The sequence below is a fragment of the Acanthopagrus latus genome, chromosome 18, assembly GCF_904848185.1.
Source record: "Acanthopagrus latus isolate v.2019 chromosome 18, fAcaLat1.1, whole genome shotgun sequence".
NCBI classification, from domain to species: Eukaryota; Metazoa; Chordata; class Actinopteri; order Spariformes; family Sparidae; genus Acanthopagrus; species Acanthopagrus latus.
Window position 1 is genome coordinate 17,957,205 of NC_051056.1, and position 25,825 is coordinate 17,983,029.

The 25,825-nt window shown below is 41.0% G+C and overlaps 2 protein-coding genes and 1 long non-coding RNA gene across 3 annotated transcripts; 2 read left to right on the forward strand and 1 right to left on the reverse strand.

The window, feature by feature from the left end:
* The first annotated feature begins 17 nt into the window (after window positions 1-17).
* On the forward strand, window positions 18-5,456 carry uprt (uracil phosphoribosyltransferase (FUR1) homolog (S. cerevisiae)). Its single transcript, XM_037076818.1, has 7 exons — window positions 18-630; window positions 2,129-2,171; window positions 2,254-2,323; window positions 2,555-2,617; window positions 3,061-3,222; window positions 3,856-3,954; window positions 5,050-5,456. The coding sequence occupies exons 1-7, from the start codon at window positions 389-391 to the stop codon at window positions 5,154-5,156; spliced, it is 786 nt and encodes a 261-aa protein (XP_036932713.1). The 5' UTR covers window positions 18-388; the 3' UTR covers window positions 5,157-5,456.
* Window positions 5,457-6,846: 1,390 nt separating this feature from the next.
* Window positions 6,847-14,172, reverse strand: zdhhc15b (zinc finger DHHC-type palmitoyltransferase 15b). The gene is made up of 11 exons (XM_037076817.1): window positions 13,982-14,172; window positions 13,515-13,541; window positions 13,306-13,400; window positions 13,087-13,207; window positions 12,391-12,460; window positions 12,045-12,077; window positions 11,839-11,959; window positions 11,511-11,643; window positions 11,216-11,342; window positions 10,730-10,848; window positions 6,847-8,893 (listed from the first exon to the last, which is right to left on the reverse strand). The coding sequence occupies exons 1-11, from the start codon at window positions 14,097-14,099 to the stop codon at window positions 8,850-8,852; spliced, it is 1,008 nt and encodes a 335-aa protein (XP_036932712.1). The 5' UTR covers window positions 14,100-14,172; the 3' UTR covers window positions 6,847-8,849.
* On the forward strand, window positions 14,151-25,503 carry LOC119007268. Its single transcript, XR_005071079.1, has 4 exons — window positions 14,151-14,300; window positions 16,023-16,068; window positions 19,232-19,365; window positions 25,168-25,503. It is a non-coding gene; the product is annotated as an uncharacterized LOC119007268 (long non-coding RNA).
* Window positions 25,504-25,825: the final 322 nt, after the last annotated feature.

Sequence of the window (25,825 nt, forward strand, 5' to 3'; positions counted from 1 at the left end):
GTTGACGAAGGAGGAAGGCGGTTAGTCAACACGCCGGTTCACGTCACTTCCGGCCCTCGTCAACGCTGTCAGTGTCAAAGCTAGCAGCAAGCAGCTTTACTTGAATACATTTCTGTGGATATTTCAGTCGCTAGTTTGATTTCAACACGACGGAATTGCGTGTTTAAAGGTCTGTGAATGTACCCCTAATGGGCAGTCTCTGACTTTAACGGTAGCCGCGCGAATCGGTGCGTTTCACTTCAAAATAACGGTCGAAGCTAAAGGAAGAACACGTTGTCGTCTTTGTCAGACAGCGGGCACACAGTCAGTTAAGTGGGTCGCTCGGTCAAGAAACGCCATCTGGCTTTAGCACTGTTTTAGGGGACGAACATTAATCTCGAAACTCAGGATGCCATGCCACAATCAGCAACTGAACAATGTCAACAGTGGCCAGGAGCACCCAATGAAGCAAGTACGATTCGCAAGCAGCAGCAGCAGCAATAGCAGCAGCAGTGTGCCTGCTGTGCTCTCCAACTCTGAACCAAGTGATGCCTCCATACAGCCTGTGAGCCAAGATAACCTGGGACCCCAGCTTAAACTGCTCCCTCTGAATGACCAGATCCGTGAATTACAGACTATAATCAGAGACAAGTGAGTCCCTTGCTCTTGTGTCTACACATGCAGACCACAACAAATCTGTGATCACAAAGTGTTATAATATTAATGACCCAGTTATTCTAGTTCAGTGTCAACAGGAAACATTAGGAGATGCATCTAAGTAGCGTGTGTGTGTGTGGTAGAAATACAGTACATCGTCACTAATATGAACATGATTGCCAAACAAACCAATCATTTCTCTTAACCGTTGTAGTCAAGCAAGTTGAGAGAATCTGTTTTTATTCCAGGAAGCGGCAACATCCTTTCTGAATCACACCTAAAATCCCACACAGTCTAGTTTCATAGAGATTTCATACATACAATATTTTTTATATCTTCTGGCTATAATTTTAGCTTGCCTAAATGTCTGCTGGTTATCCTTTTTTCATTTTGTTTTCATTTTCTCTAAGGAAGCACAATTAAAATCAGGATTATGTGATATTTTTAATGGAGTCTGTATCGAAGAAATATATTTTCATACACATGGGGAACAAGATGTTTAGTCTGGGGCGTCACTGCAGCACTATAGTACTTTATTATAATCATGTCCTGTCACACTTTTGTCAAAAAATGACAGCTTCTTGCAATTTTGCAACATATTGCACTTGGCCATATTTCCCTTTCGATAATACTTTGATTAATTGTGCAGCCCTACTGATAAAGGTTACTCTGTGTATTATGCAGTATTTTCATGACAGTGGTGAGTAAAATTATTTTCTAACCCTAAAACTACTCAGAGGGGAAATTAAAGGAAACTGGGTTAAAATACTGTGCTCAGTCACTGTCATGATAAATAATGATTTCAACTACACAGTTATACCACCCTTTTAGATTAATGTAAGAAACATATTGTTTTTGTGCTGAATTATCATCTAAAAGTAAATTGTGTAATTCCATTTCATATATTTATTAGAGAATTAAGCTATTTGTCCATGATAATGTAAGCTATGCCATGAGGTGTGTTTTATTGGATCATAGTTTAACTGATGATTGATCATACCTTGTTTTGCCCTATTAACACTTGTACTCCACTAGTCTGTCATGCTACTGGGTAATTTGGTTCATTTAAGCTCAGTGGGCAAGTTAGTCTTCAACAGAGCAAGGCTGTTTATTTTTGTTGTATGTAAATCACTTTCAGCATAATGTTGGTTGAGATCATCCATCATGCATACAGATACATTTTTGTTTATTTTAATTTTGGATATATTATTCACTGCGCCACGCTTCCTCATAGCCAATTAACAAGAGTTATCAGCCACCAGAAGTGCTTGCTGAAAGTGGACATGGTAGATTAATAGTCAGGATCCTTGACATCCTGCAAGAAGTGGTGAGGAGGGTTTTATGTAGTTATAGCCAAATTTGACCTTCCACATAGAGGCATAATCCCAACCAGTTCAACGCAATGAAAGGGATCACTTTGTGCATAATGTATCATAACCAGGGAGAAAAGGTGGGTTTTGAACTAATCAAATGTTTATATACATGTTTTCAGGACAACCAGCAGAGGAGACTTTGTGTTCTGTGCTGATCGACTGGTAAGGTCACGACTTAATGCTACATGTTGTTGGCGTGTGTGCGTACATCTGTGTTTATAATCTTCATCTTCTCCCACAATAGATCAGACTAGTAGTTGAAGAGGGCTTGAATCAGCTGCCCTACTCAGAGTGCACTGTGACCACGCCAACAGGTGAGGATCTCTTTCTTCCTTTAACAAAATGAAGGTTAAAACTTTAAGCTCTAAGCTCCAACATGTAAGTCCCCCAAGACTGTCCAACAGAGCAGGCCAATTATGATAACATAAATGCAAAAATGAGTGCAGGGCTCCCATCCAGTATTTTACCTCCAGCATGTTTGACTGAGTGGGCTTGTACAGAGCAGCTAAATTTATGAATGTTCTGGCTTCATATTTTTCCCTCAGGGTACAAGTATGAAGGTGTCAAGTTTGAAAGAGGCAACTGTGGAGTCAGCATAATGAGGAGTGGTGAGTTAAACCTTTCGCGCCTCACTTACCAAATTAGAGTCTTTTCCTTTGTAAGTGCATGTATTATGTCGTCTGTGCATATGTGATTTGTGCCGGCTGCACTCGTGCTGCACATTCTGCTCTGCACATATTCATCAGGTCAGGCTATTGTGTGCTCAGGATTGCTTTTTATCAGTAGCTATTTCCATTTCCTCTCTCTCTCTGTGAAGTTGATTGATCGTATGAATACTAAATGATGCAAGAGAATAATGTTACATGGGACCTTGAGACAGACACAATGCCATACACAAAGTGCACAGTCAGAACACCTGTAATTTTGCAGAGGGTATAGTCACAAATCACATGCAGGTTCAAGGCATTGTGAAATCACCAGCTCCAAGCAACAAATGTCTTCAAACAGACAATGTTTTCATCCCAGTTGTGTACTGTGTGTCTCCCCACAGGGGAGGCCATGGAGCAGGGTCTCCGGGACTGCTGCCGCTCCATCCGAATTGGCAAGATCCTCATCCAGAGTGACGAGGAGACACAGAAAGCCAAAGTCTACTATGCCAAGTTCCCTCCAGATGTGTACAGAAGAAAAGTGCTGCTCATGTACCCCATCCTTAGTAAGTAACAGAGAGCTGCTGAACACGGTCTTCAGATGACTCCAGTTTACCACCCTCAGTAGCACATAAATGTCAAGAGATGACTATTTTTGTGTAAAAACAGTTTCATGTATTTATTCATTTTGAGAAATCTCCCTTGAGTTGACCTTCACCAACACGTCTGCATTTCCACATCACACTGGCCCATTCACACTGTTCTGATAATTATAGCTCTCATGGGGGAAATTATACACTGCCTGGGAGATAGCCACCAAGCTGCTGAATAGCATAATGAGGGCCAACAAAAATAGTATCTTAATAGCCCTGGTTTCCCAGTGTCACAAAGCAGCATTTTCCTGCTTTCAGTTTTTGAAAAATATGATGGCGAGTGAGCCTGGTTGAAGGTGTGTTTTATATTGTCAGAATGATGGAGCAGAGTGATGCATGCTAACAGGGTCAGACATCAATGTCTGCCAAGTGCCCAGACTCCAGGGCAGATCAATCTGCACACAGCTTGGTACCTGTTTTAGATCAAAAATACTGTAATGCATCAGTTATAAGCAAGCAATTCAATTAAAATGCTTTTCATACTAAAAATCAAGTTTTAAATGCTTCATTGTCAAACTTCAAACCTTCATTGTTCTTTGTTTGCAGGTACGGGAAACACTGTGATCGAGGCGGTGAGAGTGCTGATAGAGCACGGAGTCCAGCCCAGACATATCATCCTCCTCAGCCTCTTCTCCACGCCTCACGGTAAACCATCACATCCACTTCTCTGCAGCCACAACCCGCCACTGATTTACTTTTGTTTACCCACCAGGTCACACAGTTAGTCACCAGTCTTGTCTCCCCTCCAGTCTTGATCCTGCTGTATCATTGTCTTTATACAATACACTGCTGGTAAACACAATGCTGATCAGTTTAGCAGTTTAAATGAGTGAGCAAAGCAGCACATTATTTTTTAATTGGATCAGATATAGGCTTGTCCTGGATATTTTTTTTGTTTTGTACTTTTTACAGTAGTTTACTACTAGTCAGATTGCCATTCCCTTAAATGTGAGTTCATGTTTTTCCAGAGAAGGTTTTCAGATGTTTTTTTAACCCCTTGACTTTTCTCCTAGTTATGTTATTGAAAGAAAATTTGCACTATAACTCCAGATATATTTAAATCTGATGCGCATGTTGCCATGAAATTTTCTCAGCCCTTTAATGCTGCTAAGAGGATGAAATCTGTTGATTTTGATAACCCCACACAGACCTCCCTATCACACCATCCCCAAGAAAAGCTAGAGAGCATGTGAGAAAACCAAAGGAATCAGCACATCGTCCATCATGAATTCATGTTTAGTCAATTACGTTTACACACTAACTGCAAAACTGGGTTTGGAACAGTCTTGGTTTTCTGTATATTTGCATATGCTAAAAGGCTTAAATTTGGCAAAATCATTATTTTTGCTGAAATTTTAGCTTCTGAAAAGACACATTGAGTCTCTTTCTCTTTGTACTTTATTGCCAGCTGTGGTTTAGGTTAGTTTGGTTCTTTGTTTTTAGCATTTTAGAAATGTATTGAACAAGTTAAATTAGGCCAAGACTCTAATGTCTTTGGTCTGTTTTACCTGCCCTTTGTGGGCTCAGCTTTATGTACAGTACAGCTGTGGCGGACAGAAGTCTGGTCACTAGTTTTTGAAATAGTCTCAATAACTCATGATGGGTAAAGTCAACAGGTTTCATCCTCTGGGGAAAAAGTAATGTTGACAGTTCATTCATGCTGACAAATAAGGGTAAATTAAGTTTTACTTTTCCTTCTGGTCTTCATCCAAAGTGTAATACCTTTTACTTTTCTCATAGGAGCCAAATCTATAATCCAGGAGTTCCCAGATATCACTATCTTGACCACGGAGGTTCATCCAGTGGCTCCGACGCATTTCGGTCAGAGGTACTTTGGCACCGACTAGGGCAACCCGAGGAACATGATCTGCAGATTGCTTCAAGTATATTTTGTCTTGTTTATTTAAATGTACCTCATGTTCTCCTCGTTGTGCCAAATACTGCTCCTTCATCTCCAAAGTTCCTAAACTGACAAAAATTAATCTGATCAAATGTATTTATTATCATGTTTTTTGTTTTTGCTGTGTATACTCATGCTAAAGAAAGAAAACACTGAAGCATATAAAGAGTTCAACTTGGATCATTTTATTCTGCATGTTACAACAACTGATGGAAAATAAAGACTTTATATTTGTTAACAGACAAGACGGCAGATGTATCAGTACTTTGGTGGTTCAGAGGTGTTGTAAAAGGGAAGCGCCACAATCACATACTCCAAAGACAATTCAAAAGGGACCATACTGTATGTGCTTGAGCAATATTGAACTCCTGTCTGCAAACAAGGGTATAATTTGTCATCTTCTCATGTTATAAATATCCTACTATTTGATAAAAGCGCATTGCTTCAATAGTTGTAAATGTCACTTAATGGAGCAAAATATACAGACACTGCCTGCAGCAGTTATGAATCGGTAAACTCAATACACAGGAAAATAGCTGAACATTATAACAATAAATAGACACGAGACTATATGGAAACACTCAACATCCACATCTTTCCTAATGTTTTATACATGCTTTCAAACACAGAATCATACCTCAGATAAAAACGACACACATTGAATCAATACATGAGCTATGTTATGTATTTCTCAGACATGAGCAGCATTTGATTTGGCTTACCCAGCATAGTAGAAAAACAGATCATGATGAAGCGAGTTAAAGTGTCAAGATCAAACAGCATCAAGGTTTGATAAAGGCCCGGCTTTTGACTCATACTGAATAAACAGGTGTACTCAGTCACAGAAATGGTTTTCAGCTAAGTACACAGGCTAAATACACAAGTCCATAAACCAAACGGTCTCCACTAGAAGAATCCGCTTCATTGGTATTAAAAATTTCAAAATATGTCAACACAGGTAGAAAAAATCTAGAACATCATATTGCAGAGGAACCGCTGACCTCTACCAACCAGTGGATGAGGATCAGTCACTATATACACGTACAGTTACCTGCATGTTTAAAAAGATCAAAAGTGAAAACAGGCATAGAAGAACGAATGTCCTCTCTCCATGTATGATTTTGTGAACGCTGATTTTTTTTTTTTTCATTTTCCTATCACTCTGCATCCACACAGAAGTGTAATTGTACTCAGGATGGCTGATATGGTAGAAAACAAGATTGTAATAATAAATGTTTTCACAGTATGTCTCATATAAGCTCATCCAGGACTGAAAAACTTAATCACTGCATCAAATTAGGAATGAAGCTAACATCACTGTGATAATATACAGTATATTCAGGATATGACTTTGCTGAAAAAATGATAAACACCATATTAGAATGTGCAATATGTAAGAATCCTGTCAAATTCATACTTGAAACAAATTTAGGGCAGCGCATCATCAGAATAACCACAAACTGCTGCTAAATGAGGCTACCATTAGCTAGCTAGCTCAGTTAGCTATTACTTTGGATGTGTTGGTGTTTACATTGCGAGCACAGGAGCATTGGACCAGTATGGACCGGGGTTAGCTGGTTAGCATCCTAACTTCAGGAGACATCTCATGATGTCAAAACTGTTGATTCTTCAGAGTCTGTTAATAATTTTTTTTTTTTTTTTTCAACTAAAATTCTTACATATTGCACCTTTAAAATTGACTAAATACTGAGATTTCAACATACACTTTTAGGGATGCACCGATTGTGAGATTATGGGTTGATATTTATGTTTTAAATAGCATATTTGGTGGCTAGGTAATGCTGATTTTTTTGTTGTTGTGTAACATTTGTTATTTATACTCTCTTTTGTGCAAGTCTAAAAAAATAACTGTCTTGAAGAGATACAGTCTTTCATCACATCAGCTTTGAGTACAAATTTGGAATCTGGATCTGTGGAATTTATGAAAAAACCTCTATAATAACTGTCTTTCATATGAAAAAAGGGTTTGTTTTATATATAACAATTGATCCAAAATTCTTTTCAGCCCACTATCCAACTACCTACACACTGATATAAAAAAAATGTTAGTACTCAAAAAGCCTTGTACATTGATGGCAGGGATGTTCTGAGCCAGGAGCTCATGAATGAGCTAGCGCAAAACTGATGTTAGAAAACAGATAAACATCAGCCACTGCCATTGGAGGATGTGAGCACATTTGCAAAAAAAGCGATAATTGGCTGATATATCAGTGCATCCCTATTCATTTACAAATATATAGAGTTGTAGCTATGAAGCCAAGCCACAAATTTAGACTGTTTTTAATTTTATTCCTGTCCCCAGTGCCATTAGACACTAGCAATGGCATTTCAACTCAAAATGAAATGACAAAATGCTTAACTAAAAGCCTTTAAGAGGTTCTTCCATAAATAGGTGCCTAAGATGTTGGCACAGTCTATTCACAAGCAGGGTGGATACATTCTTTGGAGAGATGCTCTCCCAAAACACAACAATAAATATATTAATAAGGCAATGGTCAAGTCAGTTACTCTAATATGTTAATATTCAGTGAAAAAAAGTAAAATCTTAATGTTGTTCCGTTATATTGATGCTGTTATGCTGCACGACCCAAACTGTTAGAGACCAGGAAGCCAGATCTATACAAGGCGCCTCCGGAGCGTTATGGGGTTGAGGTCTAAGGTGCAACACTGTGAACTTGCAGCCAAACACTGACACTATAAAACAGTACAGCGCCGGACAGAAGCTTCCAAAGTTACAGCAATCTATAATCCCATAGATGCCAGTGCCTTGAGATGAACAACCAGAGGGAGACACATCACCCATGGAACAGGAAATAGCGGTTGTCTTTTTTGTGTGTGAGGCAGTGGTGGAGGAAGATCTTTTTAAGTATACTGTCAATACTACAGTCTAAAAATACCCTTTTACAAGTCCTGCCTTCAAAATGTTACTTAAGTACAAGTACAGAAGTATAAGCATCCAATACTTGAAGTACTAAAATTAAAAGTGCAGAACGGCCCCATTTCAGAATAATAAATATATATGTAACTGGATTACTTGTAATTATTGATGTGTTAATGTATACATCACTTCAGTGTTGCTTCTGGTAAAGATGGAGCTCACTTGATTTACGTTATATACTGCTGGGTAGCTTCATCTATAATAGTGCAACATAATTTATAACTTGATTTTTTATTTGTATTATATAAGTATCTGCAAAGTAACTAAATGTATCAACTCAATGCAGTAGAGTAAAATGTAATAAGTAACAGAAAATGGAATTACTCATGTAAAGCAAGAACACAGTGCTTGAGTAAATGTACTTAGTTACATTCCACCACTGGTGTGAGGTATTATTATTATCCGAATCAAACTTATATTGTTTTCCAGGAGAGGTGAGGAGAGTTGATGCTACTGGTTGTCCATTGAGTTCATCTATACAACATTATGTAAAACACCCGGTTTAAAGTGGCAATGACAATCCAAATGCAGCTTCTAATCCACACGTTTGGCCCCCTTCGTATTTTTTTTCAGTGTCTGAACATCCGCATGATTTGGAATGCATTTGCCTCGTGGTACACAGTGTGTGTGATATTATTATACATCCTCTGTACCAGTGGTAATCGTCCTTTGATTAAATGACTACTCCCCCATCTCTATGGTAACGGAGGGGTCTTGGTCCTCAACTGGAATGAAAAAGAGAGAGAAAAAGAAAAAGGTCAGCTTGTATTATTTATTCAGAGTGTTTGTTGTGATCGATTCAGCTCATACAGTTGTTAACATTGCGTTGCATGTGACCACCAGGTGGTAGCAAAATATAAAGCTTAGAATCCAAACACTGCAAACTGTTGTGCAGGGGAAGATTGGTGCCTCCAGATTACTGAATGTGAATATCAACACGTGCAGTTGTTGGACGCACATTTGTTTGTCTCCAAGCTTTCCTTCCCAAAGGTAACAGTGCATCCTCCTAACTGCTTATAGTGGCTGCTGGAGGGTGACTTTCAGAAGATTCTTGTCACTAGCTTGTTATCTGTGCGCTCAGTACTGGGACCATGAAAAACTGATTCATGAAAAAATGATGGGGTCTAAGATGGATCTAGATAATCTGCATTTGTATTTTAAATTTGAAGAGATCAAGTTGACTCATTATTTCATCATCATATTTAAATGTGCTAATAAGGTTTCTAAAGAATACATTACTAATAACTAGGGCATTTCAGAGTGTGATGCAGTTTACAGTGACTCTACTTGTTTTCATGTTTGAAATAGGACCTAGAAAACTTTGTTTGGGAAGGAAATCCATGTCATGTTTGAGATTAAAGTAAAAGTAAGGAGGTAACCGCATTTGCATTTGATTTTATTTTACAGCCTCACCAAGTGCAAAGTAATCGGAGAGGTGAAAATTGTCCAAAACAAAAACAGTTATTGGCTGAATGATTAGGTCGTATCTGGAAAACAGCTCTACACAATCATATTGTACATTTCTGTGAGCTGTGCCAGCAATGGCTCTGATATGTGGTCGGGTTATTAGTGGTATTTTCTATATGTGGCAGATGCATCAGTGGGTTTGCAGTGACAATAATGCTTGCCACATTTCATCTCAAGCTAAGTGTATTGAAACAATAACCATTTTGGATTTGTAATGCATGATTTGCTGTAGTTTATTAACCTCATTAGCAGGACTGAGTATGTTAATAAGATTATGATGATCTTAGTGGGACACGAGGCATGACAAGAGACTCATTAAGATTCTAACCTTAATTTAGCTTACTAAAATTTCATCTTAACATCATTCAAAGTAGTTTCAAAAATACGGTTACACTATACTAAATTACAAACTACAATTTCACATTCAACTCTTTTTAAGAAAACTTTAAAATCATGTTAACATTGTGGTACATGGCCAAGGCTGTTGCTTGAAAATAAAGCCACAGTGTTGATAGAAGTGCTGAGAGGCAAAAATTCAGTTTTTCTGGTTGTTGTTGTTGTTGTTGTTGTTGTTGTTGTTGTTGTTGTGCAGTGTAAAACATAAAACAACACAGAATGCAGTCATTTACAAGTGAACTGTTTCTGGCAACAATGGTTTTACAAAATGGTTTACAGTTTTTCTGAGCCTGTGTAGTAATATCCTGTATACATTCACGTATTTCACAACATGGTGAGCCTCACCCCACCCTTGTTTGTGAACAGCTGATCTTTGAAACTGTTCCACAGAGGTGTTTTTTGAACATTTCCACAACCTTCACAGTCTTTGTCCCTGTCCCAACTTGTTTGACACATGTTGCAGGCATCAAATTCAGAATGTTCATTTAAAATGAATGAAGATGAGGTAAAACAATGATATTGTCTTTGTATTTTGGGGAATTTTTGTAGCAGGTTTTATTTATGTTTGACACAGCATCCTAACTTTTTTGTTATTAACTGTTTGGAACACAAAATAGCACATTTACTGTGGTAATACTCACCCCTCAGTGTGGGTTATAATAATGTAATATTCATATGACTAAATTAAAGTGACTCACCCAGGTCTCCGTCTTCAGAGCCGTCATCTGACTCCTCCCACATGTCCTCATTAGCTAATAAGGGGTTCCGGGACTCAGAACTCCGATTCTTCAAGGGGAAGTAGTGGCCGTTCCCCTGGCTGACATGTTCATTGAACAAAAGATGACAAAAGCTTGTTAAGAAACCATGACCATTACCTAATCCCATCGGCTGACCCATCCCTCATTTGACAATTTTACCAAGACTTCTTCATTTAAAAACAACTCAACTTTATATTGTCTATCCTATTAGCCATTTACATCTACTGTATTTCATTAAATGATTGATTATTTCTATTATTAAAGGTATTTTTGTTCTCTGCGTCTGTATTTTAACTGTGTCTACTGTAAACCACTGTGTCAACTCTTACAGAGGACATTCTAAAAGAGGTGCATTACAAATGCAAAAAGAACAGCATCACTGAAAATGAGCAAGACAAGAATCAGATAATTATGCATCTTCCTCACCTTGTGAAGACAGGGATGAACCACAGCCTCCGGTCCTCTCCAAATACCTGCTGCAGGTTTCTGCGTATACCGACATTGAAGCCATTTCTGTCTGGTCCAGCGACAAAAACAGGAGCTGAGAAGGCCTCTAGAATAGGAAAACAGGTGATGCTTCAATTCTCCACATCTCCTTTAACAAAGGACATTCATAACGAGAGTTCCTCAAGGCAAATAATTCATAAGTCATTTAGGTAGTGAGAAAGCAGCTTAATGAGCAGAACGAAGAGGGTTTTCTGATAAATATGTACACCCTCACCTAAAGTTGATCTGTTTTTGGCCACCAGCCAACAGTGGTAGCCAAAGAGGAACATGAGACTGACGAAGAACATGAGCGCCACAAACATGAGGAAGAGGACATGGAACTTTGCGGGCCCATTTGGCAAGTCCCCCTGGGAGAAAGAAACAGGAGAAGGAGAAACTTGAGAAAAATTGTGGGCTTTAAAAAGGTATAACTCACGACAGAGGCTTGAGTTCTCTAATGTTGCAGAACTGCAACAGTGCTGACTTTGTGCAAATCAAACTGGTCATATGACTCCGTTATCAGACGCTGAGCACGAGTGATAATTTAGACGGATGCCACTCACCACCCAGAATTTCAGGAAATACTGAAAGACTGTTGCTGCAATGAATACACAGTACAGCATGGAGTAGGAGAGGAAAAGCAGGAAAAACTTGTAGTTTGAAAAGCCCACACAGTTGTTCACCCTAAAAGACAAAGAATATTCTGTCATATCAAAATTCATGTATAAATTCCACTTAAGAGGGAAACATAGGGGAAGTTCCTACTTACCAGGGACAATGATGGTCCATCTTCAAGACACATCTTTAAAAGAAAATGTATTTTTGTTTCTACATATCATGATGACAGTATAAATTGCCTTAATACCATTCTTGCATCATAAAACTCTTGTTTTCATCTGTCTTCCACTCCAACTTTTACCTCCTCTGACAGTGGTCTGCTGGTTCCTTTCTGATGAACCTCTGCTCTGATTGATCATTAGGATATTCTTTCTGAGAGATAGTGTGCCAACAAAGCAACACCTTCTAATTATCACAACAGTCGCCGGCCAACAAATATCCCCTTGCATCGGGTAACCTCTCTAGATGAATGGATTGAGGAGGAAAGAGTGACTTACGTTTCACAAACCGAGCAGTGGTGACAGCGGTCAGGCTTCAGTACCTGGCAGCGGTCGCAGAACCTGATAGCTGGAGACAAGAGGATGGCCAGTTGAATGAGCGACATCGGAGCTGAGCTAACCCTTCCCGTACTTCCTGCAGCCTAGAACTTAGTCTGAGCAATCAGCACTAATGAAAGAGATACATTGGCTGATTACTCTGGATAGGGATGCTCAGGAGCACACATGGAGCTAATTGCCCTAGCCTACAGGCTTTCAACGCACACAAATTATGTGCGAGATGACAGATTGTGCCTACTGTATCTGGTTTTGAGGTCATATTTACAGCTGCATTGATTAGCCAATGAATTGGTCGTCTATTTTGATAACCAATTAATCATTTCAGCTATTTTTCAAGCAGAAAAAGGCAATATTTGATGTTAAATGCTAATTAAATGTGAGGATTTGTGCCTTTACTTGGTCATTTATAATGCTTAATAAAGGGTCTTTAGGTTTTGGACTGTTGGTTGGACAAAAGAAGTAATTTGAGGACATCAGCTTGAGCTCTGGGGAATTCTGAGAAGCACTTTTCACATTTTTAAAATATCTTTTAGACTAATCGATTTCAAAACCACTCGCTAGTTGCAGTCCTAATAGTAAGATATTGATGATGTCTTTGCAGGAGAAAAATAACAATTACTTGACAGGAGAGCTTACCTCCAGACTGAGCTCGAGTAAAGATGGGCAGTTTCTTTGCGATCTCAGCCAGGATTTGCTTCTGAGCGTCTGGCCTCTCCTCCATCTCGTATCTCTGCTTGTCTGAGTATGACAGCTGAAACTAGAACAACACGCATTGTGATCGACACCACATTTGTTTCATATTGCAAACTTATTGTGCGGTAGAATAATAAATCAGTAACATTGTGTTCAGGGTACCTTTTTGCATGGTGATGCAGGAGGGGTAAATATGGACTTCCAGTAGGTCCAGGAGAACATCACAAAACAAACATGAAAAACCAGCAGATAGGCCACTGAAAGCACAAAACAACAGCCACAGTTATTTACACAACAAATACAACATTTACTTAATGTGGTGTTTAGCAGCGAGCGCTGCTTGTAGTACAAAAGATTAATGGGTAACTCGCCTTTTTCCAATGTGTTGGTGAGTGTAACTGTAAAAACAAGAACATGAGAAAAAAAAAAAAAATGAAACCACAAGCCGGATGTCAGAGACGAGCAACAGCAGATCAATTTACCATCGGCAATACTTTGGTTATTCAAAAGAGGAACGACATTTACCGGCTAACACGACTAGCCAGATTGACAGGTCGGAGCTAAGAGGAACAACAATAGCCAGTATTCCTCTGAACACGGAGTTAACACTAAACCTCTTAACATTAGCGCCAACGGGGAAAAAATGTTCACTTTTTTAAAGGCAAAATGTCACGGTAACCAAACTAAAAGACACACACCGAGCCACTTCCGCCTAGTTTGCTAGCTGCTGCTCGGTCTATAACGTTATTTTTGTCAACACTGCTGTGCGGCAATCTGCGATGTCCACACTTAAACGGTCCAAAATCACAACGAAACGAGCCCAGTTTCTCATACTTACACAGACATAGCTCAAATACGTAGGCGTAATACGACCACAACACCACGGAGGTTATTATAAGCACAGGTATCCAAGAGAAAACCCTTTGACAGCACCTCAAACCTCTGGAGAGAGCCATATTCCATCTAACCTCTGCTTTTATCTGCGCTCGACTACCATCCCTGGGATTTATCCATCAGTGACATCGGTGAGCGATTCACCGCGCTCCAGGAGCTAGAGCTGTGTCCTGGGATCATGCTGCAGAAGGTATAAACAATCAAACTAATGATGGCTGCGTTCCATTCAGCTGCTTCGGTTTAAGCTTCTGCAGTTTTCAAAGGTAAATTCAATGCACTAAAATCTGCATTAAGTGTAGGAACCGACCAGTCGATCAGTGTTTCACTTTTGTCTTATACATGAAACACTTTAGTTAGATGTAGCCGTTTATTTTACTCCATTTCACTGGCACATTGAGAAGAACCTTTACCCAAATCAGTAAATATTTAAGATTGCCATGAACTCCTCATATTACTACCTCTAAAATATATATATACTCTGTAGTTGTTTGGTCTGTAAACTGTTAGAAAGTGGTGAAAAGTCCAAATGGACCCATTTCATTTTCAGGATCTGCACCAAAAGCTATTGGGGTCTATTCATTAGTAGTTTTTGCATAATCATTCAACCTATAATGTGCAGTAAATACACTGTATAGACTCTGTATGTATAATTTACTTTATCTTCTAACTAAACATTTTTGTTGTCTGCATTTGGCAGCCATTACGGGCTCTGTGATGTTCTGATAATGCCTTGCCATGCGGCCAGAGTGATGTGGGAAGTGAACCACCAACCCCTCAATTCATGCTTGTTCCACCACCACAGCTCCAGTCTACAGCTTGCATTAATTCGATAATGGACATTAGAGAGCTGAGGCGAGAGAGATACATAGGTTCCCAGCTGAACCAGGAACTGATTTGAGTTAAAGAGCACTTTTTTAATTACGTCCTTTTGTTTACTCGCGTCTGTTTCACTTGTAAGTTACACAACCAGCTGGATTTCTGTCCAGATCTCTGCAGGCCACACACACACACACACACACACACACACACAGACAAGAAATCGCCTAATTGGATCAGCATTCTTTGTGCTGCTGCAGTTAATTTACTTTTAACATAAAGAATAATGTTCCCCTTCTCCTTTGAAATGCTCGGTGAATTACATCATCATTACAGGGGTTGTTTCTTATTTGAATGTAATGTGATAATACTGCAGGATCCCTGCCCTTACCCAATTTACACACAGCTCAACCTTTAAATATGACTGAAATAAATTAAACTTTAATGATGCTGTGAGGTAACTTGGTGCATTGTAGCAACAAACAGTAACACGATAGTGGAAACAGTATTTGTGTGTATATATATGTATATATATATATTCACATTAATGGGTTACAGAATATCATATACTTTACATTAACTGTGCAAGGAAGCAGTATCACTGATGGGGTGCAATATGTGTGGGTGGCTGCTTCATCTCTCTATAGTGGCCTTGATGTGTGAGCGTCTTCAGCGTCAGACAGTGTTGGAAGTTGTGATTGATATTTGCACAGTGGCTTCATGTCACACCCTTGAGGTATTAGGCGGATGCTGTAGGTGCTTTCCTGTGCGGCAAAAAAGGATTGTGTGTTACTGTCTCTAGGGTGTCAGGTTCAGCCCTATGACAGCCAGCCGGTTCACTTTGTTTATCCTGTCTGCCTCCCCTGTCGCGATGCTGCCTCCCCCAAACACCAGAGCTAATAAAGCCGAAGGAGCGATTGATGAGATGCACATCGTATACTGAACAGACTCATCGAGAAGAACTTTCTTCCGTTGTTTGCTTCTGCTCAGATCTGAAGACACTTTTTTTTTTTTAAAATTCACTTTCTCCTCGTGTTTTATTTTACTTTTACTTCTCTTTATTGTTCTGTAAGAAATGTTATGATTAAATTCTTTCATGCCATTATTATTATTATTATTATTATTATTATTATTATTATTATTATTATTATTATTACCATTATCTATAGGTTCAAGCAGCTGCTGACTCGTGGTTGGGAGAAACAAATGAATGAGGTAAAGGAACATTTCATGACTGCAGATGAGATGTGATGTGACTGAGTCTTCTAAGAAAGCCATTTTTGCTAAAACTATACAGTGTGGTGGGCCCTGACTTGTACCATGGTGGTGGCTGATGACTCTGTTGAGACCAACAGGCTTATGAAATGATGACACTGGTGATGGGGAGGTGGAGGGGGGCGTGAAAACAGCAGCATAAGGGAAGTAAAGCCAGAGAATCAATTAACGAGTAATTGGCAGCAGCATGATAGGCCTTAACAATGTAGGTGTGTCACTGTGCTACTGAATACCTTTCCATATAGTAGGAAAAACTATTTCCTTACATGATAGTATTACTTGTACTTACTATTACCTGATCCTTCATTTTTCTTGTCATGTGTCTGCACAGCGTGTTTTCACTGTAAATTCTAAATAGTTTGTACTTTCTTATTGCATGTCTGTGTTGTATTTTTACGATCAGGAAGACCACAGCCACATCCAGGTGCTTCTGATCTTTCGTTAAATATTCACATAAATACATCAGTGACAGTCCCAGATAATGAAAGCAGGATTTATGATTGAGCAAGCGCGGGAATGATGGTGTGAATAAAAGGCTGGTATGAGGAATAAACTAAAGGCCCAAGCATGTAAGAAAAATAGTCACACTCGCTGAACTTTGGAAGTGAACTAACATTTTTTTTTTTTTTTTATCTTGCTGAGGCTGAGCTGCAGATCATTCTCCTTTCTCAAGTTCAAATTCTCTGCAAGGCTTCTGCAATCACCCCAAAATAGAGAGGCTTAAAGAAAAACTTGGAGAGGTGGCATGACACAACCTCTCATCATCTCGTCTCACCGTGGAGATCAGAGGAGCCGGTTATACGATCGCAAACTGTCCTCTGCCTCCGTGACATCTGTCCGTCCTGGGAGAGGGATTCCTCCTCCGCTGCTTTTCCTGAGGCTTCATCCATTTTTCCTCATTAAATGACATCCTCTGTCCTCGCAAGCTGTGCACACTGTAAAGCCCCCTGAGGCGAATTTGTTATATAAGGATACACAACTGACTTGCCTCCACTTCACAGCTCTTTCACACTACTGTTACAGACACAAAAAGCTGTGCAACTTTCTGCTTTGGACAGGAAAATAAACAATTTACAGTTCTTCTCCACAGCCCCTTTCCATCTTGACATCCTCTCTGTTGTTCCAGGCAACCAATGAAAGAAGAATCCCAAACAAGAATTGTACGACGGAGAGCAGAAAATCAGTTTTCACTTTTTTTTTTGCAAACACTTCATGCTCACAAATGGTCAAAATGATTTTTCTTTAATTGTTCACTTGAAATTCATTTCACTACATTGTGGGGTGAGGCGTCAAAAGCACGTGCACTTTGCGGCGGTCACCAATAGGAGGCGCTGTGAGACTGTTTGAGAAGCCAACAACCTGCAGCCCTGCAGCCACACATCTTCTGAGCAGCTTGCAACACACCTTTCATCGTCGCTCTTCAGAGAATCCCAAATGTGAACATGAATGTGGTTGTAGTCAAATGTTGGTTTAATGCGAACTCATTAGCGGTGTTCAATCCCACTGTGTGAGTGTTTAAATCTGCATCAAAGGGTTTTTTTTTTTTTTTTTTCAGGTTACTGAGACTAAATGACAGTTTGTGCTCACATCAAGGTGTCCAATTAGCCTGGTAATTAGACCTGTTTGAACACAGACTTCAGTTTTTATGGCTCACAGTTATCTTTGTAAGCCAAGCAGAAACAAACTGATCTCACGCCAAGACAACCAACGCGGCTGATGTCACCACGAGCGCTGATCTCTGTTTATGAGTGTGCGACTCTCATCTTTAATATACCCCATTAATTCCTCCTCCGTCCCTTCAGAGAGATGCTGCTTCACCCATTTACTCCTTTTGTTCCCAAGATTTATGGCATACCGTCATCCTCTGACGTGGCCGTCCAGAACAATGCGTAACAGCCAGTGAAATAGTCTCCCCCATTACTGAGTGCTGTGAAACTTTTCATCATGTCATGGGACCCCAGAGTCACTGGAGCATTTAACCGTGGACTCTAACAGCCCAGCAGGACTGTTGATCACAGGCTGCGTAGGGAGGCTTTGTGTGTTTCACAGTCCCACCTGTTCTCCCCCTTTTACGTAATGCAGACTCCCTCTCTGCGCTGCCTTCTGGGATAGGGGTGTGAGGTGTGCTGCACCCAATTCTGACCTCCTCTCCTCCATCACACACATGTTCTCCGCTCTCTTTTCTCCCCCGGGCCTGCTCCTTTCCCTAACATCTCCCACTTCAACACGTCGTCTGCTGCTGGCTCTCCATCCAGTTCCTGCTCTCATTGCCTCCCCTCCTCCCTCCTCCTCCTCCTCCTCCTCCTCCGCCTCCTCCTCTGTCTTTCTCTCTCTTCAGGCAACGGTGTCGGCAGCTGGGCGATGACAGCTCCTCTCTCATTCAACCGCTCACTGGAGGCAGGGAGCGGCCGTCCATCCATCAGCACGGCAGCAAACCCCCCTCCACTACAAAGCCATTGTGACTAGCAAAATAGTAACGGCCTTTCAATCATAACATTTACCCCCGTGTGAGAGTAAAACACAAACAGCTCGTATCAGCAGGTCGAGGCAGACTCCTCGTCTCAGAGATGTGTGCGAGCGGAGCCTGTTGGAGGTGCATACCACGCCGCCCTGGTAGTGGTGGTGGTGGTAGTCTACATAAACAGACAGCAGGGGCTGGACGAGAGCCCGTTTGGGGAGAAGTCATGCGTGGCTGCAGAAAAGTGCAAAAGGCCCCCGGTTTACAGCGTAGCACAAAGCAGGCTTAGAGGAGCACAATGGCCGACAAGGTCTAGTGTTATTTGAGTTTGCTCTCGAGCCGCTGCTCACTGTTATGCCTTGAAGATGAAGTGGCACTTAGAGTGTGCATTTCATTTGACCCCTGAGACTCTCATGTCATGCAGTTGTGCTCTGCAGTCACGGCTAGCTCAGGGAATGCTGATGATGCTGCGCACTTGGGAGGGTGATTCATTTGGGAGGTTTCCATGTGTGCGTGTGTGTGTGTGTATGTGTGTGTGAGAGAGAGAGAGAGAGAGAGAGGAAGAGGAATGTTTGTCTTGTATGTTTTTTTGCAAGATGATGCAGTCTTGAGTTTTGATAGGATTTCATTCCCTGCATGCTTCAGTGTCTGGACGGGGGAATCCATCATGTGAGCATCCGTTTGAAGTCGATATGGGAGCACATATTGGAAAAAGTCTGCATTCATCCCAACGTATTGTCATTGGTGTGCGTCCAGGTTGCCCCACGTTCAGGAAAAAGGTACACTGTAAATAATTCTGGGCTGTTTCAACTTAAAAGTCTAAGTTCAATTGCTGCCCTAAATATTTGGGTTTGATTTCTTCTTATAAGTTTATAAGTCTTATTAGTTTTGGTTTTTTTGTTTTGTTTTTTTTTGTTTGTTTTTTGAGGGGGGGGCAATTTAAAGTTAACCAAACTTGAAAATACATCTTCAGGTAACTCAAGATATTAAGTTAAATCAACGACCAATCATGACAAATAAATGTACATCTTCTTACATTTGATTCAGTTGATTTGAGTCAGTTCTTTATTTCACACAAAGTGCAGCAGCAGTAGTTCACCAGGATCACAGGATCAGCACAGAGACATAACATGAAGCAACTTGCAGCACCTTTATAAAATCTATAAAAGACTGAAATCAATACTAACCTCTATCATAGTTAGAAGGTTTTTTGTTATTACAAAAAAATCATGTTTTGAACTTCTGACTGACTTATCATAAAATGTATTAAAGGCACGCAACAAGTTTTCATGATGTATGTTATATTCAAACTATAAAAAGGAAAGGTCTCAAACAAAGCACGCTGGGGAGTCAACCAACATGCTGATCATTTTTCTTATTCAACTCATTTGTATGCGCTGATTGAACTCTGCACACAACATTCATCCAGCTCACCATTTCAAGTCAAAAGACTTCGAGTTAGAATAACTCATCTTAAGTTAATTAGAAAAGATGAGTTGGTCCCACTAGATTCCAAGAATGACTTTTTACAGTGTACGTGTGTGCAGAAATCAGACGTGGGCACAGGAGTAATTAGAGAGACAGACCAGCGCACGAAAACACAGCTATGACTTCACAGAACACGGTCGCATGGACGTCATTTGCAATTTAGCTGAACACAAGGCAGAGAAGGACTTAATGCATTCTACCTTTAACCTATTAACACCAATGCACCGCCTCGAGCACTGTCTGGAAAACTTGTTTTGCTGCATTATGCTGTATGAATAAGTCATGTTGGATTGCTGCGTTTTTTGTTTTTTTTTGCGTCACAACGGCCAAATGTTCTGACTCCAAGCACGACTGCACAGAGGCTCAAGGTGATGGACACAGCGTACTACAGACGTCTGGAAAGCCGTCAGGGCTGAGTGTGACATCAGCAAGCGGCACTCAGCGGAGGAGGAGAAGCCCTTAAACATATTTCTGCCTTGGCCTCTGATCAAATTCACACTTAAACAGCAGAACAAACAATGACAGGGTGGGGAGGAATTGCAGACACCTCACCCAGCATGTGTGAAAATAAATCTGCTCGAGGGTGGAGACCTGTGTGTCTTCAACAATCATGGAAATTGCAACGGCCACGCCACAATGGACGGGCTATGTGCGTTTTAATAAAGGCTTTTCATTACACCACGTGCGTGTCATGCACTCGCAACGGGGCCATTTTCTGTAAAAAAAAAAAAAAAACCCGCCAAGATACAAACAGGATCTGTGCTGAAAAAGTGGTCCATCGGTTTCATTGTTCTTGATCCCTGCGCTTGTCATCAGACAGATTAATTGCATTTTGCCAAGTGATAGAGCAATTTAACATTGTGTCTAACCACACGATAATATGCGGAGTGGGACATCAAAGGGCAATTGTTGCTTCCAGGGGCTCTTTTGAGAGCTGAGCCGCTGCCTCTGCTCCGTCTAAACTTAACCACATCTTTGACACTGATTATGGAAAAATCTGATCGGGAGATAAACCTTTCTCTCCTCAGAGGGAGAGTGAGAACAAAAGGCGAAATCCTCCATCACTCAGACTCACTTTCATCGCGTCAGGTTTACACAAATACGACTGGTTGCATCAATAAGTGTTATTGGAGGCGGTTGTTAAGATACAAACAGAGACGGGGGGAGAAGAAAAGGGAGCAGCAGCGGCCACAGAGTGGAAGCTGGAAAGTCTATCATCTCACAGGTTTAGATGCTGTTTGCATTGCATTGTGTGCCAGCCTCCGCCATCCCCCCAAGGACGCTCGCGCTCTTTCCACAATGCCACACACGAGGAGGACGTTGACTGGCGAGCACAGCCTCCATCTGAGTGTGCTGCTGCAGGATACGAATTTAAGCAGGTGACGGAAAACAAGACTTGTTTTCTCTCCTGCTTGTGTCAGACAGAGAGGACTCATGATGGCAAGAACACGAATATGTGAACATCCCCTTTTCCCCGTACAGCCTCAGAAAACAGATTACTCAACGATGGTGATGGTGCAGCAGGGAATAGACAGCAGAAGGCCTCATTGGGTTGTGATGATCCAGCCCTGTGCTGACGCAAACTGTGTCGGGTTCACGTGGGACCGAATCAGTCTTCTTCCACTATGCGTGTCTGCCACTCTTCCTCTTGAATACACGCCTCTGTGCCTCGATTTGACCCCCATGTCACATCAGTCAGTCGCTCTCAGGATTAATGATATGGAACTACTGAAGCAGACATAAACCTTAAAGACTTATTGCCTACAGCATGAAAAGGAAATGATGAGAAATCCAGGCGGCACGGCGACAACCAGCAAACTTTATTTTCCTACCTGCTGAAGAGTTCACACTCACCTGAGGACAGAGGGTAACTCAAGTGTCGGCAGCTCGCACCGAGCCAGATCATGCGAAGAACCGGGCTAGTAATGTGGCACAAAAAAACATCTGGGTGACAACAGCTCATCTGTCTCCCCTTGTGGAAGCGTACGGTGGTTCATGAGCACCCCGTTTGAACCATACACAGACGAGAGCCGTCCAAGATCGCACGCACATAAATATTCTGCCGAAAGCCCCGAGCACAGAGGTGACCTCATCTGTGACAATAATTTACATTTCAAAGCTCGCAAAAAAACAACTTTAACGGCTTGTTTTCTCTTTCCTCTCTGAAAAAATATGACACACAAAATGTGGTTTTGACTGTTTTCCCAGTTCTGCATGGAAAGGGTCTGGAGTTATCATCGCAGAGGAGATTCCAGAGCAGGTTCTTCAGGGAATCTGTTTCCAGGCTCCAACTGAACACACAGGGGCAGCGAGGCCGACGGCGAGAGTGGAATAAATAGACAAGCAGGAGAGAGTGAGAGCGAGCGATGGATGTGGGAGGGAGAAAGATGGAGGAAAGATGGCTGAGGAGCAGACAGGAGGGTAAACAAAGCATAGGTAAAAGAGATGAGGGAGATGTGTGAATGTTGGGGGGTGCCGCTGCCAAAGAAACATCCAGGTATAAGGAGGCGACATTAACCTGTATGGGGGTGGAAAGGAGCTTATTGAGTTGGCAATGCAGTCGGAGCTCCCAAGCATTTTGAGGGAAAGCAGCCAAAGGTGGCGCGGTGGCTGAGTTGTAAACAAACCACCGCAACTAAAGTCCCCTGATACAAGCAAAATGTATTTTCGTCCTCCGGGTTACCAACACAAACGCAGTGACCGTGTTTTGCCCCGTTTTGTTTTTTTCGCGGGGAATTTAACAGATGCAGTCTCGAGCCGCAGGGGGCTGGTTGGTAGTCATAGCACGTGTTGTTGACCTCGTCTGCACCCCCAAGAAAACCTGGACGGGTCGCTGTATCTGATGCTTTTGAAGTGCAGGCAGACAGACAGACAGACAGACAGACAGACAGGTGACCAGGGCACACATTTTGAAACTATCGCCCGTGCCAGCGAGAACACTTCATTAGCTGGCATTGCTTATGAAAATTGAAAAATAATACCTAAAACATGTGTCTCACAAGTTGTTACTCATACCGTTAAGAAATTTCCTCCCAATTTGTACCACTCTGCGTCACGCCCCAGGGTTCACACTGTGTAATCAGCTGTGATGATAGAAATGAACACCAACAAACGTGTGTCTGTTGCCATTATAAACAGCCACTTACTGTTTAATTTACTGCAGGTTCTGAATATTAACAAAGACAGCATTCAGGTGAGCAGTAGCTTTTGTCCACAAAAATAAGAGGTGACGAGATTTTAAAAAAAAAACAGGCCAAAGAGTGTATGTCCCATGCTAACATGCTAACATGCTCATTTTTACATTTAGCAGGTATAATGTTTACCGTGTTCACTATCTTATGTATGTTTATCAGTTAAAGCCGACCAATACATCGATGTATCACAGATATATAGGTATATGTTGCCTTTTTTGTGTCTTTTTTGTGTGGAGATTATAATGCAGAAAGGTGCCAGGGATAATTTATAAATATGAAATTTGACATATGTTTCCCTTTTTAGTGCACTGGTGTCATTTTAGACAATAAAAGTTTTTGTCAAAATACCTTGTCTCAGTTACATACTGTATCTTTGTTACAAGTGTGTGATATTTGAGGGATCACCACCAAAAATGTGTCTATATATTGGCCAATATATCGATATAAGAATCTTTTATATACTAATATCAGTATTTTCATCGGCTCCAAAAAGCAAGTGTCAGTCATTTTAGCATGCTGATATTTTACTAATTCACGAAGTACAGCACCTGTGACAATAACATTATTATTAACGTTATTTTTTTTTTTTTTCATTTTCAGGTAATTTTATGCCACTAATACAAAAAACAATATCACGGCATAATATAATGCAAGCACAACCTTTAAAAGAGCAATTCACTTTTCAAGCAACAGCGTGTAGAAATTGAAATTTTGTGTGATTTGGCGCCCCCCACAGTGTCTGAGTGCAACACAACTGTCGATAATACAAATACGGGGTCTGTAGCAGTTTGTCAGATGTAATGAAGGTTCCAACTACAAACAAAACTAATTACATCATAACAATTTTACGTGTTGAAAACTTCTGAATTCTGAAGTAAATGTGTGTAAAGCTGTAATTCGACCCTCTCACCGAAGTTAGATATTGCAGAAACAAGTGACAGAGTGGCTGAGAAAGAGGTCCTTTTCACACTGAGCCAAGCCGCTCCAGGGTGACACTTCATACAGCACACTGGCACTGCAGAACCAAAAGAGGCGTGACAGCACTCATCGTGACGTTGTGCTTGAGATCCGTACCCACCATGCATCATGGAAAGTGACAAAGACATGTTTTTCACTCTAAATTACATAATTACATAATCGCCATCAGTACCCTGTCTGCTGCTGTTCTCTAGGGGAAAATTCACTGAAGTCTTGATCGCGAGGGATTTTTTTTTCAATACGAGTTTCCAGAGACAGTAACTACAACATCACAATAGTGGAAGGAGACAGAGACATGATTTAAATTTTGTCACGGAATCATGCTGCTTTTCAGGCAGAAATGTGACAGAGTAGGTAGGACAGACAGGATGACGGAGGCTTTTTCCACGTATGGATGCAGTATTTTTTTTTCCTCATCCACAGTTCTCGACTAAAATCTAAAACACAACATTTGTAAGTGTGAAACCACTGAATATTTTGATGTGACATTGCAACTTTCTCCAACCGTGTTTGCACAAACGGAATCATACAAGTCAAAACATCATCTTCTTCTAATGCTAACAAAGTGGAGAAGAAGGCAAAACATAACACTGAAATCGTAAAGAAACGTAAAACAACGTCCAATGTAAAGTTTCAACATAGCCGCTGTTTGCATAAAGACAAACATTTCTGCTGGTAAAGTCATGAGATTACCAGGGTCCGTCCTGTGGGGGACCATGACTCGTCTGTTCCAGATTTACAGGCAGTCCATTCAATAATTGGTGAGATATTTCAACCTGGACCAAAAACAGTAAAAAATTTGTTGTGTAAGATTTTTTTTTTTTTTTTTGTCAACAGCTTCTTTTATCAGTAGGGTAAAGCTGTTTTTATTGAAGGTCTTTCCACTGATGTATTCTAAATGCTCCCTCTTTCCACTGGCAGTGTCACGTAAACCCTGGCAGCTGACTTTGTCTCCCCTGCGTTGGATCCAGTGTTACCGCCCGACTGCTGTCAGGAGCCACCGGCCAGACCGACAGCTGCCTGGAAAGAGACTCTCATGGGTCCAAACAGAACCTTAGCTTGCGGGTCTCTGTGACTGTAAAGCCTCATCCAGTCTGTGATTTCCCAAATGTTGCCTGATACGTTCACTGCCACAGACTGCAGGCTACACCCACAGTGACCCCAACGCCTACTACAGCATGCCATTCCAGAGGCTATTATAAATTTGACAACATAAGTAATCACTGTCGAAAGAGTGCAAACACGAATACTTCTTAATGTGTGTGTGATTCATTGATGGGAAACAGCAACTGAGCGGGTAGAAACATGTTTCTCTTGGATAGTCATGTAAGGTTAATATTATGAGCAACCGTTGTGTGTCTGGCATGGGTTGAATTCAGGCTAATAAGAGCGGTACTACTGCTGTGTTGCTTCATCTTAGTAAGAGTGCTAGAGATACATTACCTGAGGTAGAATGTGTGCACTAGTGCAAAATCCATGCTGCAGCAGTGGCGCTAAAGTAAAATCAGTGCGCACCGTTCCCCCTCAGACGCAGATATGCGTTGTATATACAGCAGTGTTTCCGTTGCCATGACAGCAA